Genomic DNA, 14,820 nt, shown 5'->3' with positions numbered 1-14,820 from the left:
AGAGTTTGTCAGATGCCATGAAGGTAAATGTAAGTCTCAAGTCTGTATTAATTTGTCATATGCACAGCAGTTACAGTGGAGCAGTTTTTGGCAATGCAATTGTTCTCGGGCAACAATGCTATTACCAAATGTATAAAAGAAGAAAAACAACATGCAATTAAAATGACAATCCAAGATACACACATGAAACAGAAATTAGTGAAGAATTTTACATAGGAATAAAATATAAGAAATATAAAATAGAATAAAATAAATATATGTAGAATGTAGAATAAGCTTCTATGCAGACAGGCCTATTATGGGCCAACACCACTCCACAACACTCCCCAATGCCCTCTATCAAGCTGCCACCTGAGACGGTCTGAGAAGTAGCCACAATTCCGCATGTGAGCTGTGTGAGATGGCACAAGGATGTGGGCTCATGTGTTTGCCCCTGGCAGTATGAATAGAAGGGTATCATCATTGCCCCCTAATGTTCACTCACATTCCTTTCTCTCCCTCCCTTCCATACCTCTGGAGGACTGATGGATGCATCCTGCTACAGTGCAGACACTCTTTTCACTTGATCCCTGATTAGTTGCTATTTTTGCTACTTTTACTTGTCTAAAACTACAAAACCTAAATGAGTGTTATCTACTTGATACTGACTTCTGCTACCCCACAACGTACACATGACCAAAACAGAATTGGAGTGTAAAGACATGTCATTAATTGTTACAGAAGATTGTTGTACTTGAGACAGGGATATTCGCAGTGGAGTCTTCTGAACTCCACGACACTCTGCCAAAGTCTTCTGTCAGGGAGTTAGCTCATCAGAACTCAACACAACAATATTTAAATGGACAGCTATTTCTCAGTGACACCATCAACTCATCTAGGAGACGATTCAACCTGAAACTCTAGTCTGTAACTGTCTGGACACCATGAAAGCCCAGTTTTTTATTAGTAAACTACTGCCAACGTTTAACAGACTGATAAACAGGTTCAGCAGACTCTTAGGACTCAACACATGGCTCATCAAAACCTGCGGTCTGAAAGGGATCAACTGTATTGATAACTTTATCTGTTCTGGGGATTTAGACATCTTTTCAGGGCAGATGGCCTCCACCCGAGCAGATCTGCAGTTAAAGTATTGATAGACTATTTTGGTTCCGCCTGCGACACCCAATCGGCCAGGCCTAAGATGATGCACCCTGACACACAGCAGCCTCGGCGCCACAAAGACAAAACATCACCGACTCACTATCAATATGTGGTAAGTGACGAGTGCTGATTACCAGCTCACGGACCTGTCTCCTAATTCTGCCTCCCCTCACTCTCCCCTGCCTCACCCCCTTTGGGATTCATTGATGAAAATGGAAGTGCTGGTTAACGCTGGCATTAAATCCAACCCCTGGTCACTGCCACGTCGTCTGGCTCCCTCCCAACGGAGCACATTGTGTAACCCCAACTTTTCTGATAACAACGATGACAAAAAGAGAGAACAGCTCCTGCCCAGGCTGCCGAGACTGAAGAAGAGGAAGAAGAAGTTTGCTTCATCCGTCTCCATCTACCTCCCCTCTTAGGGATATCTCTAACAAACTAAGATCAGAGATTTAGGAACTGGATGTGATGTTGATGGATGCCACTGAGCTGCACTGATCTTGCATCACCGCCATTACAATCCAAGGAAATCTGCCTGGCATCAGTGCAGACAGTAGAGAAGATGCATAGGACGGGCAGTCCCTGCCCCATTTCTGCTACCCCCCAATATGCCTGTTCTTTATCCTATTGGGCATGGTCCTACTGCCTCGTACAGTGGCCCCCACCACCGCCCAGAATCAGGCTCATCCTGACGACATGCCGACGACACACGGATTTATATGACGATATCACCAGGTCCCATACAAGCACTGAGTGCATCGAACAAATCAATGATCGGATGTGCTAAAATCTTCTCTGGTTAAACAAAGACATAACTGAAAGGATTGTCTTTTGACCCAAAGAAGAAAGATTAAAAGTCAGGGCGCAGCTTCAGCTGTTAATGTTAAAGATCACAAACCAAACCAGAAATCTTGGTGTATCATGGACTTAGACAGTAATTTTAACATCAACATTAAGACAATTACATAATCAGCCCATCACCTTAAAAATATATGCAGAATTAATTAAAGGCTTGTCCATGCGTTTCTCTTCAGTAGGCTCTACTGTAATGCTGTCTTCACAGAGCTCTCTAAAGTAGACACCTGCTGCTGATGCAGAACGCTGCTGCTAGAGTCCTTCCTAAGACCAGGAGAATGGATCACATCTCTCCAGTTCTCAGATCTTTACACTGCCTTCCTGTGTAAAGTAAAGTAATTGACTTTAAAATTCTACTGTTGGTTCATAATGCACAGAATGGTTTAGGGCCAAAATACATTTCTGATCTGCTGCTCAGTGCAGACCTCTCAGGTCATCAGGGACAGGTCCGCTCTTTTAAATCAGGATTTGCCACTGCATTTTAATAAGTTTAATATGGGACTATTTGTTCATACTTGCACTGCACTGTAGCTGCCCTGTAATTTGTATTCTACTGTTTACGGTCTCATTTTATTTCAGCTTATTTAAATGTTCTATTAAACTTTGTTTTAATCCTTTTAAATCCTATTTATGTCTTTTTATATTGTCTTTTTACATGAACTTGTCTTTCCTTTGTATCTTGTCTTAGTGCCTTTATATCCTATGTAAAGCATTTTGAATTGCCTTGTTGAAAGTTGCTAAACAGATAAATTTGCCTTGCCTCGCCTCTGTCCATCTCTCACTTCTTTTTTCCCCTTAGTGTCTTTATATCCTCACGGTCCTGTATTGGAAGAAGCTGTGTGTGTGCGTGTTTGTGTGTCTGTACATGTGTGAGGGGGCTGGGGGGTGGCCGCTGTATTGTCAGACACATCACAGCACCAGATGTCCAATTTGCACTTCAGCCTCGTCTGAATGGAGGGACAGATAGAGAGAGGGAGCATGAGGATGTTGGTATGATGGCCTCCATGCAGAAGAAAGAGATGGGAACAAAATTTGGGTTGAGCACAAGAGCAGTGAATAATGTTTCACTCTTTATTTTTCATCTATGAAAAAACAATTTTAAAATGTTTCCATGTATTTATGTTATGATGTAGAAAGATTTGCAGATGCTATTTCTAAAAAGGCTGCACTGGTCAACTTTGTATGGATACCATGGGCCATATGTCCATACATATAAGTGGATGGCACATGTTTGCATGCATGGGCACCTGGGCAACAGTTCAACACCAAACTTAAATGAATACAAAAGAAATCATTTATTGAAAAACAACTGAACAAGGCAGGTTGAGGAAAAGGGGATAGAAAAGAAGGTCAGTAAAACAAAACGTAAATTACACATTCAGCTTTTTGAATGTACTGTTTGAGTACCATGTACTTACTCAGTGCAAACAGACAGTAGGATAATTCCTTAGAACCATGAGCTCTGGCATGAGAACCATTGAATGTCCTCAGGGAGCACCTGATTATTAACTATCTGATGTAAATTGCTTCAAGGGAAAGCTGCATTATTTGGGCCATACAGCTATGTTTCCTTTTTACCCCAAGACAGCCCACTCACTGATGCCTTTTTATGTCTCTCTGTGAAGTCTGAAGGTATGGCAATAGCATAAGAAAGGGCATCTATGGTTGTATGTCTCTGGATAAGTAGGACAAATAAGAAGTCTTCAACTGAAATATCCTTTTATGTTCTGAATGCACTCTATAAAGAGTTTAAGCACCAACTTAGAGGATCTTATTCTCTTATTTCCATTTACCCCAGTTTGTAAATTGTAATATTGGTCTAATACATTCTTTATTGTGTTCTTTCTTGCTTTTGTATTGTTTTGTCATATTCAAACTAAAATACTACACAAACCAAGACTGAAGAACCCACAGACTGCTGTTGTAGTGACATTTTCCATCCTTGGCTCCAACTGTTATCATAATGGCCATATTACAGCTGTAATACAGTGCGTGCTATCTGCACAGTGTTGCTCAGTGCAGCGGAGTCCCCTCAGCCTGTGTGGGTGTCAGTTGTAGTCTAATTCTTGTGATTCGGTGATGAATCTCTCTGATAGAAAACAAGCATAGGGTCTGGCCCAAATGGAGCTCTATTAAGCTTCTAATAAATGAGGATTCTCCTCTGCTCTGCCTGCATCTGTGGAATGGAAGGCACTCACAAATTTGTAAACACACACACACACACACACACACACACACACACACACACACACACCCCCACACACCCACACACACAAAATATTATAATGAAGTAAAGCTAGCCAGATGGCTGAATTAGAAAGTCGTCTCTTCTTTTCTCTCTGTCTCTTCATTTCTCTCTCTCTCTCTCTCTCTCTCTCTCTCTGTTTCTTACACTCTGCTGTCGCTCTGTTATCTTTTTTTCTCTTCCTGTCTCTCTCTCTCCACATTATGGATGCTGGGAGTTGTCATAGCGGTGACTAGCTGGCCAAGGTTTAAGGCCCTGCTGAAGTGCCCTTGAGCAAAACACTGAGGGGCATGGCAATATGTATATTATATTGTATTATAAACTGAGTTCATGATACTTAATGATAGCTTGTGGTATACCTCTACCATGTGCATAAATTACAATATCATCTGCATATATTTGGATGCTAGTCTCAGGACAAACAATATCTGCAGAAAAATGTGTGGGATTTAATACAGATCGTTGTGGAAGACCTGTGGAGAGTCAGTGGCCAGCTCGTTGATGATTGTGTACTTGTGAAGAGTTAGCTTGCAGTACTATCATTAAGCTGAAATCAATTATTCATTCGTTCACATTGCTGCAATGCAAATTTTTATCCGTGCCCATGCGGTAGTCTTTGTGTAAGTGCAGGTGCAGCCTTTAGATTATTCCATTAGATGCATATGTGTTTTTCCACAGGAAGCAGAAATATTGTAGACTATTTAGATAATACACATTAACCGAAAAAAAAAGATGAATTACATTTTGTTAAGGTGTGGCGTTCTTATGAATGAACTTTAAAGAGTCATAATGCAGTCATGAAGTGTTGCATCAGGCCCACAGTGGGAACCCCGCAGACAGGCCTCTGTACTGTACTTAAAGCATCAGGAGGTCCCATACCAGTCGTGGACCATTTTGTTGAGAAGCTAATGGGCTGTCTCTAAAGAGGGACTATAAATGACAGCTGTCTGCCTGGATTCACTGACTGCCATCATGTCTCCATTCCCAAAATACTTAAACACTTCCGCTGCATCTTCTGCTGAGAGCATGAAGGAGGAAGCAGACACAGTCAGACAAAAATGGTTGCAGGGAGTGGGTGAGGTGGATTAGAGTTGATGAAAGAGAAGGGAATTGGACTGGGGGTGGGGGGTTTGAGTGGGGTGTTGGAGAAAAGACAGGAGGGCTGGTAGTTACAGCGCTGGCATCTGTCGCTACTGCCGGCACCTAGGGTGGCATACAGTATTTTACTTTGAATTAGACCTCTGCCGGCTTCTCAGTTAACACCTGAGGAGGTCATTACGATGCCATTAGGATGAGTAGTGCTGGGAGGGTGGAGAAGGAGTGAGAGAGAGGGATATCTTCACTAAGTGTAAACAGTCTGTCTGTCCGTCTGTGTCTGAGAACTTTCTCTTCCCCTGGAGAGCCCTCTCTCCTCTGACAGAAGAATGACAGAGACCTCATGGGAATAATACCAGTCTCTCTCTCTCTCTCTCTCTCTCTCTCTCTCTCTCTCTCTCTCTCTCTCTCTCTCTTTGTTTCCCACACGGACAGATCACAAATTCACAACAATAGGCTCTATTTTAATACCACTTTTTGTTGGTACACAAGGCTGACTTAAAATAAACAACCTTTCTATTGCCTCATGCTCTCTCTCATTTTCGCAGTCTCTCTTTCTGAGTACGCTTTGCTGTTGTTGCAGCTGTTGTTGTGCTACATTGTTTCAGGGGATTTTCTTCTTTTTTTCCTTCTTTTTCTTCCTCTCCTCTATATTCTCTAGAGAAGAAGGAATGCTTTCCTGGTTGCAGTAAGTGATATGGCATGGAGAAGCTCTTTCAGTTTCATTATATAAACAGCTTTGATGCCTCTTCTTGCTCTCTGGTTTCAGTGGCTAAGTGGCTTTTGGAGAGGGCTCTGGACTACAGAGACAAGAGGTGTTGTGTGTCTGTACATTAGTTTCTTGTGTATGTGCTGCTGTCTTGAGTATATTTGTGCACATGGCTGACACTGAGATACTGTAGTTTTATCAGATGATAGGCCCCAATATGTTAGAAATGTCTCCAATGACATTCATTAACTGGGAAGCCTCACAAGGCCCTACAACAGCTTGGTAACTATGACTTCTGATTACTTAAAAATATTTTCATTTATAAATTGATTGTATATTTCACTATGACTGGCATTAAATTAAGTCAATCGCAATGAATCTTACAGCTTCCCTGATACACATCAGTTCATGTTTCACAATCGTCTCTTTGAGGGCTGGTTTCAGATCATTGTTTTCTCTTCCTCCCCAGTAATTATCTCAGATTCTTCATTACCGTTGACCATCTCAACCTTTGGCCTCCCTGCCTTCTTCTCATCATCCTCTGATCCCTATCCTTATTTTCTTTTCATATTTGCCTTACTCTCTATTCCCTTACTCTCGTTTCTCATCTCCTCATCTTTCCCACCTCTCTTCCTGTGCTGGTTCTTTTCCTCCTCACGTTTGTTTTCGTGCATGCCCCGGAAAGATCATCTCCTTATCGCCTTAGGTCCGGTCAGCCAAACCAGGCATGACTGTTGTAATCAGCGCAAGAACACACATGCACACGCACGTTAACTGATACATGTGCACACATAATGTGGGAGGTCTTTCTCCGTAGTGAGGGGTTTAAAAACATATCGACTTGCAGCCGCAATGGTCTTCATTAAGACCATGGCTTGGTGTGTGAGTGAGAATGATGAAAAGATTGTTATGGAGATGGCCAGAGGTTTGCTAGGAGTTGATGTCACAGCCCACCCACTTTAAGGCCTCTTATCGAGGCCACGTACTGTACTGTTCTCGCTCCTTCCATCGCTCATTCTCCTCTCAGCTGTTCTTTGCACTGGGAGCTGGCACAAACTTCTGGCTCCTGGGAATTACCTCTCCACGTCTCCCTTCTTGTCTTTTTTCTTTCCTCCAAATGAGCCCTCCACTAAGTCCCTTCCTTCCTCCCTTATCCTGCTTTTCTTGCTTCATCGCCACAATGCTTTTTCCACACAAACAAACCGCAGACACAGAGATGACCTCAGCCGCAGAAGGTCTATTTTAGACTCTCCCATGACCACTCTCACATGACCATGTAGAAAGTCCACCGTTGTTCGAGGATACATCATCACCCAGCTGTCGTAGCAGACAATTGAAACTCCACTTTTACATTAGCTGACTCTGTCTCTCTAGTCCAGAGTGACAAAGTCAGTGAGGGTTACAATGGTTACAAATGTTTGGTAAACTGTCAGTCATAGCCACTGCTCTGTGTCTTTGGATGTAACATCGTGCAGTCTGGGACTTCTGCCCCCACTCTTTATGATAGAGAGAATCTAAGCTTACATTGACATTTCAGATAATGTTACGCTCATTTCGTCTGAATATTACGTATTTGTTGCATATAAGAAGGACATTGTAAGCATGTTTATGGCCATGAAATCTATTGATTTGAATTGATTTAGGTTAACTTTTATCCACCTATCTCCTCTTCTCTCTCTTTCTCACCACCTCCCTTCCTTTCTCTTTGTGTGTCTTAATATTATTTTCCAAATCCACTCCTCATGCTTCCCCTATCGTCTGATGCCGACAATGCAGCCACTCAGCGTTGCTTCCTGCAGGCATTTCATTAAAGCACTAATAACACATTGGTAATTAGGTGACAAAGAGGCTTTTTTTGTACTGATCAGCTGCTAAGGACGTAGTCCTCTGAGGTCTGCACAGAAGGAGGTTGGCTGTGTGTGTGTGTGTGTGTGTGTGTGTGTGTGTGTGTGTGTGTGTGTGCGTGTGCGTGTGCGTGTGCGCACACTGTCTGTGTTGTTTCTGAGTTGTATGCTTCTACTCTGAGTCTATCCCATTTTTTCTCAAAGGTTTGGGTTTGATGCAGTGGAATGATGGTACTGTCCCTTTTTCAAGTCTTACTTTTAGATCTTGTTTACTGAAAAGACAATCTGCCTGCAAGTTTCATTATGAACTAAAGCACACAGATGACCACACAGCCTATATACAAGTTTGGATATTGGATTCTTATTTAGGATCTGCATTATCCTTTTATCAGTGGAAATGCATTTACACAGTGAAACTTGCATTATTTCTGCTGTTTCTCTCTTCTCTTGTTCCCTATAAATCTCTCTCCTTATTCTATATCAGATGGTTCTCTAGCCACCTGAGGCACTAAACAAATAACATAGTGCAAATGAAATTTCCTGTGAGGCTTATTGATGTCATTAAACACTAGCATACTGAGGCCCGGAATCATTTTAGTCTTCATCAGAGCAGCTGACATTTTAGTGAATTAGCTGTTGGAGGTTTGGTGGGCTGGGGTTATAGGTGGGGTTGGTTTAGCTCCTCTAGCATTTTTTTTCCCCCTTCACTGGGTCAAATGGTAAAATCGATCATCTCATTGGTCGGTCTGCTGGCCTTTGATTGGCATTGTCATAAGGCTAATACGTGTCTGGTGCATAATGTTATTCTTGCATGATGTTCGTTTTAGCTGTAAATCAAGTTAGGATTGAGTTTCTTTCAAGCGTAAAAGAGCATGGCAATATTGTGATTATCATGAGATTTCACATTTGACTTAAAAGTAAAACATATTTTTTTGAGTACTCTTAAGTTGCATTTGGCCTTTTGTTGTCCTTTCTTTTCTGTGTCAAAATGCCAATTCATGCCATTTAAAAAGTGTTTGGAGTTTGGAACATATAATTTTGGGGATATGCATCATTTTATTGTCCTGTGGTTGACATTTCAGAGCGTAGTCTAAAGAATCATTTTTTTGTGTGTGCACCACCAATTACAAAAGCTAAGCAGATCATGGCAAAAAGAATCTCATCAGTTTTTCACTCTTTGCCAGTAATCCATGTTTTTACTATAGTCTCATAGTCACTATAGTCAGGGCAAATATTTTTTCTCACTTCTGTAAGGAACTTGGGGAAATGTTGTAATATCAGTTTGACTTAGAGCTGAGCAATATATCGATATTATATCGATATCGATATCGTGATATGAGACTAGATATCGTCTTAGATTTTGGATATCGTAATATCGTAATATGGCATTAAGTGGTGTCTTTCCCTGGTTTTAAAGGCTGCATTACAGTAAAGTTATGTCATTTTCTGAACTTACCAGACTGTTGTAACTGTTCTATTATTTGCCTTTACCCACTTAGTCATTATATCCACATTACTGATGATTATTTATCAAAAATCTCATTGTGTAAATATTAGGGCTGTCAATCGATTAAAAAATGTAATCTAATTAATTACATACTCTGTGATTAATTAATCGAAATTAATCGCATACATAATTAACGGTGCCTGAACCGATACTTTTTAAGAAAGTAAAAAAAGAAAAGAAAAAAAAGGATACTAAACAACAGTCGGTGACATTAAAGAACGGCTTGTTTATTGCTAAGGCCATATGGTCAAAGTTAAATGATTTAATAATAATGTATAACAATAACAATAACTTATTTCACTAGTAAATTGCTGTTGAACGACAAAAACAACCACCAGATGGGAAAAGGACATTTACAATAACTTCAAATGCACCACGAGGCTGTAGTTTACCAGTTTCATTGAACGCACCGTCTGTGTTGTTTTTTTCGACAGGAGCTGCAGATTGTTACATACCGGTGTTGAATCCTCTACAGTAAAACACAGTCAAACCTTACACCGTTCAGCGTTAGCTGTCAGCATTTTAACCGTGTTTAATCCAGCTACTAGCTAGCGGTAGGCTAATGTTAGCTGCTGTCGAGTATAGTGTTAACTAGCTAGCGGTAGGCTAACGTTAGCTGCTGTCGAGTATAGTGTTAACTAGCGTCACGTGCAGCGGTGTTTATGTTGCCTGTATCGTCTTCAGAGCATCAGAGAGAAGTGCAGACATATCAGTGGCACCAGATTTCGGTAGCCAGGGTTGGCAGGAAGAAGTTTTTACAAGTAAATGTTCCAATTAATGATCCAGGCAGCACATTCTCGTCTCCCTCCTTCATTTTACAGTCTAATGGTGGCTAGAACGGCTCCGGGTCAAACGTCAATATGGAATAGATTAATCTGCGTTATTTTTTTTAACGCGTTATTTTTTCTCAGATTAATTAATCGAAATTAACGCGTTATTTTGACAGCCTTAGTAAATATTTTGTGAAAGCACCAATAGTCAACACTACAATATTGTTGCGGTATCGATATCGAGGTATTTGGTAAAAAATATCAGGATATTTGATTTTCTCCATATCGCCCAGCCCTAGTTTGACTGAGTTTAGCTTCCTTGCTTTTAGGATTAGCAGGATGTTTTCTGACATTCAGCATTATTGTCATGTAGCTGTACTACTACACCTCTGTTCTACATGCTGTAGCTTACACAGAGCAAGTTTACTTTTGAATGGCTCCAATACACACTAGTTGCTTGTGAATGTCTCTGGTTTGCACTCAAGAATGCTTATTATTTTTGTACAGTTTCGTAATGGTTTATATTGATATTTAAAGGAAATCTTTTAATAGCCTAATTAAAAACATGACATTTATTTGCAGATATTTTTATTGCTTCATCCCTATTAAATTTCATGTGTAAAAGTGGCAAATGTACAGTTTCTCCCCTCTCCACACATAATGAGATCTGTGCGTCACTGATGCCACTCTGTGCTGTGAGACGTGACAGTCTGTGGTTGATCCTTGTTTGTGTTTGGGGTCAGTCAGTTGGTCTCACTTTGTAGCTGTGGCGCCACCGCTAGCCTTTGGTTTCCTGAATTGGTAAGTTGAATGCTTCAAAAGCTCACCAAAGTGAGACTTTACCGCAGGACAGCATGTTGCTCAGCTCTCCCTGTGGTCCATCAACCCATCATTGTTTTGTCGTGACATGTACAGGACAGGGAGTCTGTCATCGCGCGTGTTTGTGAAACATCATCAGAGCGACAATTGCTCCAACACAGCACACTGCCAGCGGTCGTTTGCCCTGTCATCTGTTATCACCACTCCTCTGTCTTTCTCTCACAACTGATCAAAAATCGAAATCTGTTCCACAAAGCGCTTCCCTCTGCTCTCAGCTGAGCAGGACATGGGGAGAAGAAAAGGAGGAAAGAAGGAAAACGGAAAAGAAAGTTGTTAAAGTCACCGAACCATGAAAGGCTTGGCCTGGGGTTGGAATGATTCGGTATACAAGGTTCTTTAGTGCTGTGGCTGCGGGGATAAACATAACTTACATCAGCCCTTCGCTTGTACAGGAGATTTCCTCTCCTGGCACTTACAACCTCAACACTCTAACTGCACTGTGATACACACACACACACACACACACACACACACACACGCACACACACACACACACACACACAAGGTACACAATACGATCCAGACCCTTTCAAGTAGCTCATGTACACACACATATACACACATACAGTACCAGAGGGCAAACAAGGGTTTTGAATAGTATTTTTTATTCTGTTTGCAAGCATGACAGTGGTTGCTATTACTTGTTCACACAATACATACAGAGTTTAGTTGGCTTTTGTTGGCTGGAGTTCTATCAAAAAAAGAACTCCAAAAAAAATTAAAAAATATTAATTGCATTAGACCATATATTAATATAATGTTTGACTGTGTGTGTGTGTGTGTGTGTGTGTGTGTGTGTGTGTGTGTGTGTGTGTGTGTGTGTGTTTTCTGTGTCTTTTTCTCTCTCTCCAGATCATCACTCAGTATGTTTATGAGCTGTTGGAGAAAAAATGCAACATGACTAAAGCAATCCTGCCAGTAAGTACCCAGAGTGAAAAGAGGCATGTATCTCTTTGATTCATGCCCTTGAAGATTAAAGGGGGTATTAAATATGAAAATTGACGTAAATGCTTAGGCTTCAGAGTGTGATTATGATATTGAGTGTCCTGTTTAAAAAAATCCAGAAAAGGGTATTGTGAGGCATCAGCTCTCCTCATTCTCTATCAGTCTTTGTCTTTCTCTTTCTATCTCACTCAGTTTCTCTCTTACTCCCTCTCTTTCTCCCCCCCCACCCCCCCCCCCGTCCACATCCTTTGTGCAAAAGTGTCTCCTCAACAAATTAACTGTATTGTGACGTGTCATTTCAAAGGCGCAGAGGCGCAGCATGCTGATGCTTAATCTGTTTTGCATTCATTTGCGCTGAAGGGGACTTTCTACTCTGCCATCATGGAGTTATTCTTTTCCCAGCTCATCCAGGCTCAGAGCACACACTTGATCCCTTTTATTTGTTGTTAGAAGCATGTTTGTCTCTTTTTGCCCCCCTTTACCCCTCCAGGCCTGCTCCTTTTCTGTTTATAAAAGTTGTGATCATTTTTCAGGCTGCATTTATAGGGATGTTAGGCAGCGCTGGTGTTTAGAAGCATAGCAGACTTAGCTCCAGCACTAACAGTGTCCATAAATCACCTAGCCAGGGACTCAGCGCCTTTCATTAGCCCCCATACACTTTTACTGGTTTATCTGCCTGGCCTATTTATCTCATTATTCCTCTGGAAAATTGCTCTGTTCTGCTTTTCTGCTGCCCACCCGCCTGCGTGTATATGGCGTGTGTGTGTATTTGTGTATTAGTGGTGGGTCCGTCCACCTGCGTGGCATTGAACTTGTGACCGTAGATTTTAAGAAGATTAACCACAGCCAAGTATAGGGAGAGGGAATGAGGGAGCACAAGAGAATAAAGGGTAAGATTTTCTCCCCCACTCGGCTCTCTTTGTCTGCTTGGATTAAGTTCCTGCAGCTGCCACCCATGGCTTTTATGGACAGTGTTTGTCTCCTTAGAGATTCTTCCAGGCATACTTGGGAGGGATGCAACGACGCATGGGATGTGGACGGAGCGCATGCACGCACACAGACACTCACTAACTTACTTAGCCTCTCTTTCTGTCCGCATTACTTTCTGCCTCAGTTTTAATCACACACAGGCTGTTTTCTAATCATGAGTATTGCTGATTTAGTGAACTGATGCATATGAGCTTTTTTTAATTACAAAGGCCACAGAGGAGAAGGCTGTTTCTCCTTAAACTCATGCATGTTACATAAGAAACCGTTTCTCTTCATAATCATTATCAGGAGATTCTTTGAAGCAGCAGAAATCACAATTGGATAATCTTTTGCATTTGCTGCTGTTGCACGGAAACGGCCAAGACTTATTTTGATTGAGTTAAATGTCCCGAAAGTCTATGAAATTATATTCAAAACATGTTGAGCAGGTTAAAAAAAACGAATGAACATTATTGGGAAAGTATACATTCTTCCCTGTATAAGAGTCTTTGCCGTTAACTGCGATAGGTAACCTGTGATTTCCTGAACATTTAGGTGGATGCTACAGAAGATGAACCCACCAGTTTTATCTACCTGAGCCCAGATGCCATGTCCAACCCATCTAAACTGCTGGTGCTGATCCAGGGCAGTGGCGTGGTGCGGGCCGGTCAGTGGGCCCGTAGACTCATCATCAACCAGGACCTGGACTCAGGGACACAAATCCCCTTCATCACCAGAGCCATGGAGGTAGGGAGCACAACAAAAGAAGTGCAATCTATTCTGTTGGATGTTGAACTGATTTTGTCCTGTTTCATGTTTCACTAAGAGGGACTTTGTGGGCTGACTGCACTGAGGACACTGCATGTAAGATGTTAGAATATGATCTATTTCGCAGCTAGTTTTAAATACTTTACGTTTATATTCTCTACTTTTTTCATATTTTTCTTTGATTTGCAAAGAATATATTGTGTGACACATCTTTGGTAAGTAGAGCTTTATAGGTCTCTGAGTTAAAGAAATTCAGGCTGTGTGTTCCCATGAGGTCGTTGGTACCACCGCTACCACAGTGGTTAGCCTGATGGGATATTGGTGTGACAAGAGTAACACACACTGTTTGTTTTTTTGAAAAGCTGGCTTGAATATTTTGGGGCTGTGGAGAAGGTGATGTGGCACAGTCAGAAGCAGAGTGTGGTGGTATTTTGTTTTCTTGTATTTGACTGCGGGTTTGGATGCGATTGTGGATAATTTGTTCTTGCTGTGTGCTTTCAAAGCTCAGACTCTGGATGTTCTGTATCGACTCAGTCCACTTCATTGTACAGTTTACACAAGTGCAGAGTGGAAAGGAAACTTTGTCCCGGGGTCATATGAGAAATTCTATGATGCTGAACAATTTCTGCACTCCACATATATTCACAGAGGCAAAAAATAACAAGCAGACATTCATTCAAACACAGACTCATATTCTTGAATGATACTATTACGGTACAGTCCTCAACCCAATATTTAGGCTTGTATTGTCCTTGTGAGTGAAATAAAGCATATTCTTCAACATGATCATCATTATACAAGAAAAAAAATTATGCATTCTTATGATGCATGATTCGTATGTAGTCCTGTGTATTTGTGAGCTGAGAGAGAGGAAGATATGATTTCTTGCCGCACCATATGATCACACACACGAGTGTCTGTGTGTCAGAAAGCAAAATGTGGCTCTGCCTGTCTTATTATTTTCATCCCTATCTCTGTGCTCATTTGTCAGCCTGGCCACGGCTACCTGTGTAATTTTATCGTCCCACTGTTCAAATTGACTTAGGGGAGATCCTGCTCTCCCTCTCCCCTTGCCCCTTCGTTTCATCCAT

The 14,820-nt window shown here is 41.5% G+C and overlaps 1 protein-coding gene across 3 annotated transcripts in view; it reads left to right on the top strand.

The window, feature by feature from the left end:
* The window catches only part of fam172a (family with sequence similarity 172 member A), a 166,979-nt gene that overhangs the window by 7,753 nt on the left and 144,406 nt on the right, over positions 1–14,820 (top strand). For all 3 annotated transcript variants that reach the window (XM_031308745.2, XM_031308746.2, XM_035994353.1), the window contains exons 5-6: positions 11,900–11,965; positions 13,517–13,708. In XM_031308745.2, coding sequence (XP_031164605.1) covers positions 11,900–11,965; positions 13,517–13,708 — 258 coding nt within the window. The remainder of the gene's footprint in view (positions 1–11,899; positions 11,966–13,516; positions 13,709–14,820) is intronic.

The sequence above is a fragment of the Sander lucioperca genome, chromosome 2 (genome assembly GCF_008315115.2).
Source record: "Sander lucioperca isolate FBNREF2018 chromosome 2, SLUC_FBN_1.2, whole genome shotgun sequence".
In the NCBI taxonomy this organism is placed as follows: domain Eukaryota; kingdom Metazoa; phylum Chordata; class Actinopteri; order Perciformes; family Percidae; genus Sander; species Sander lucioperca.
Note: the sequence above shows the minus strand (reverse complement) of the source record. Positions and strands in the feature narration are given on the sequence as shown.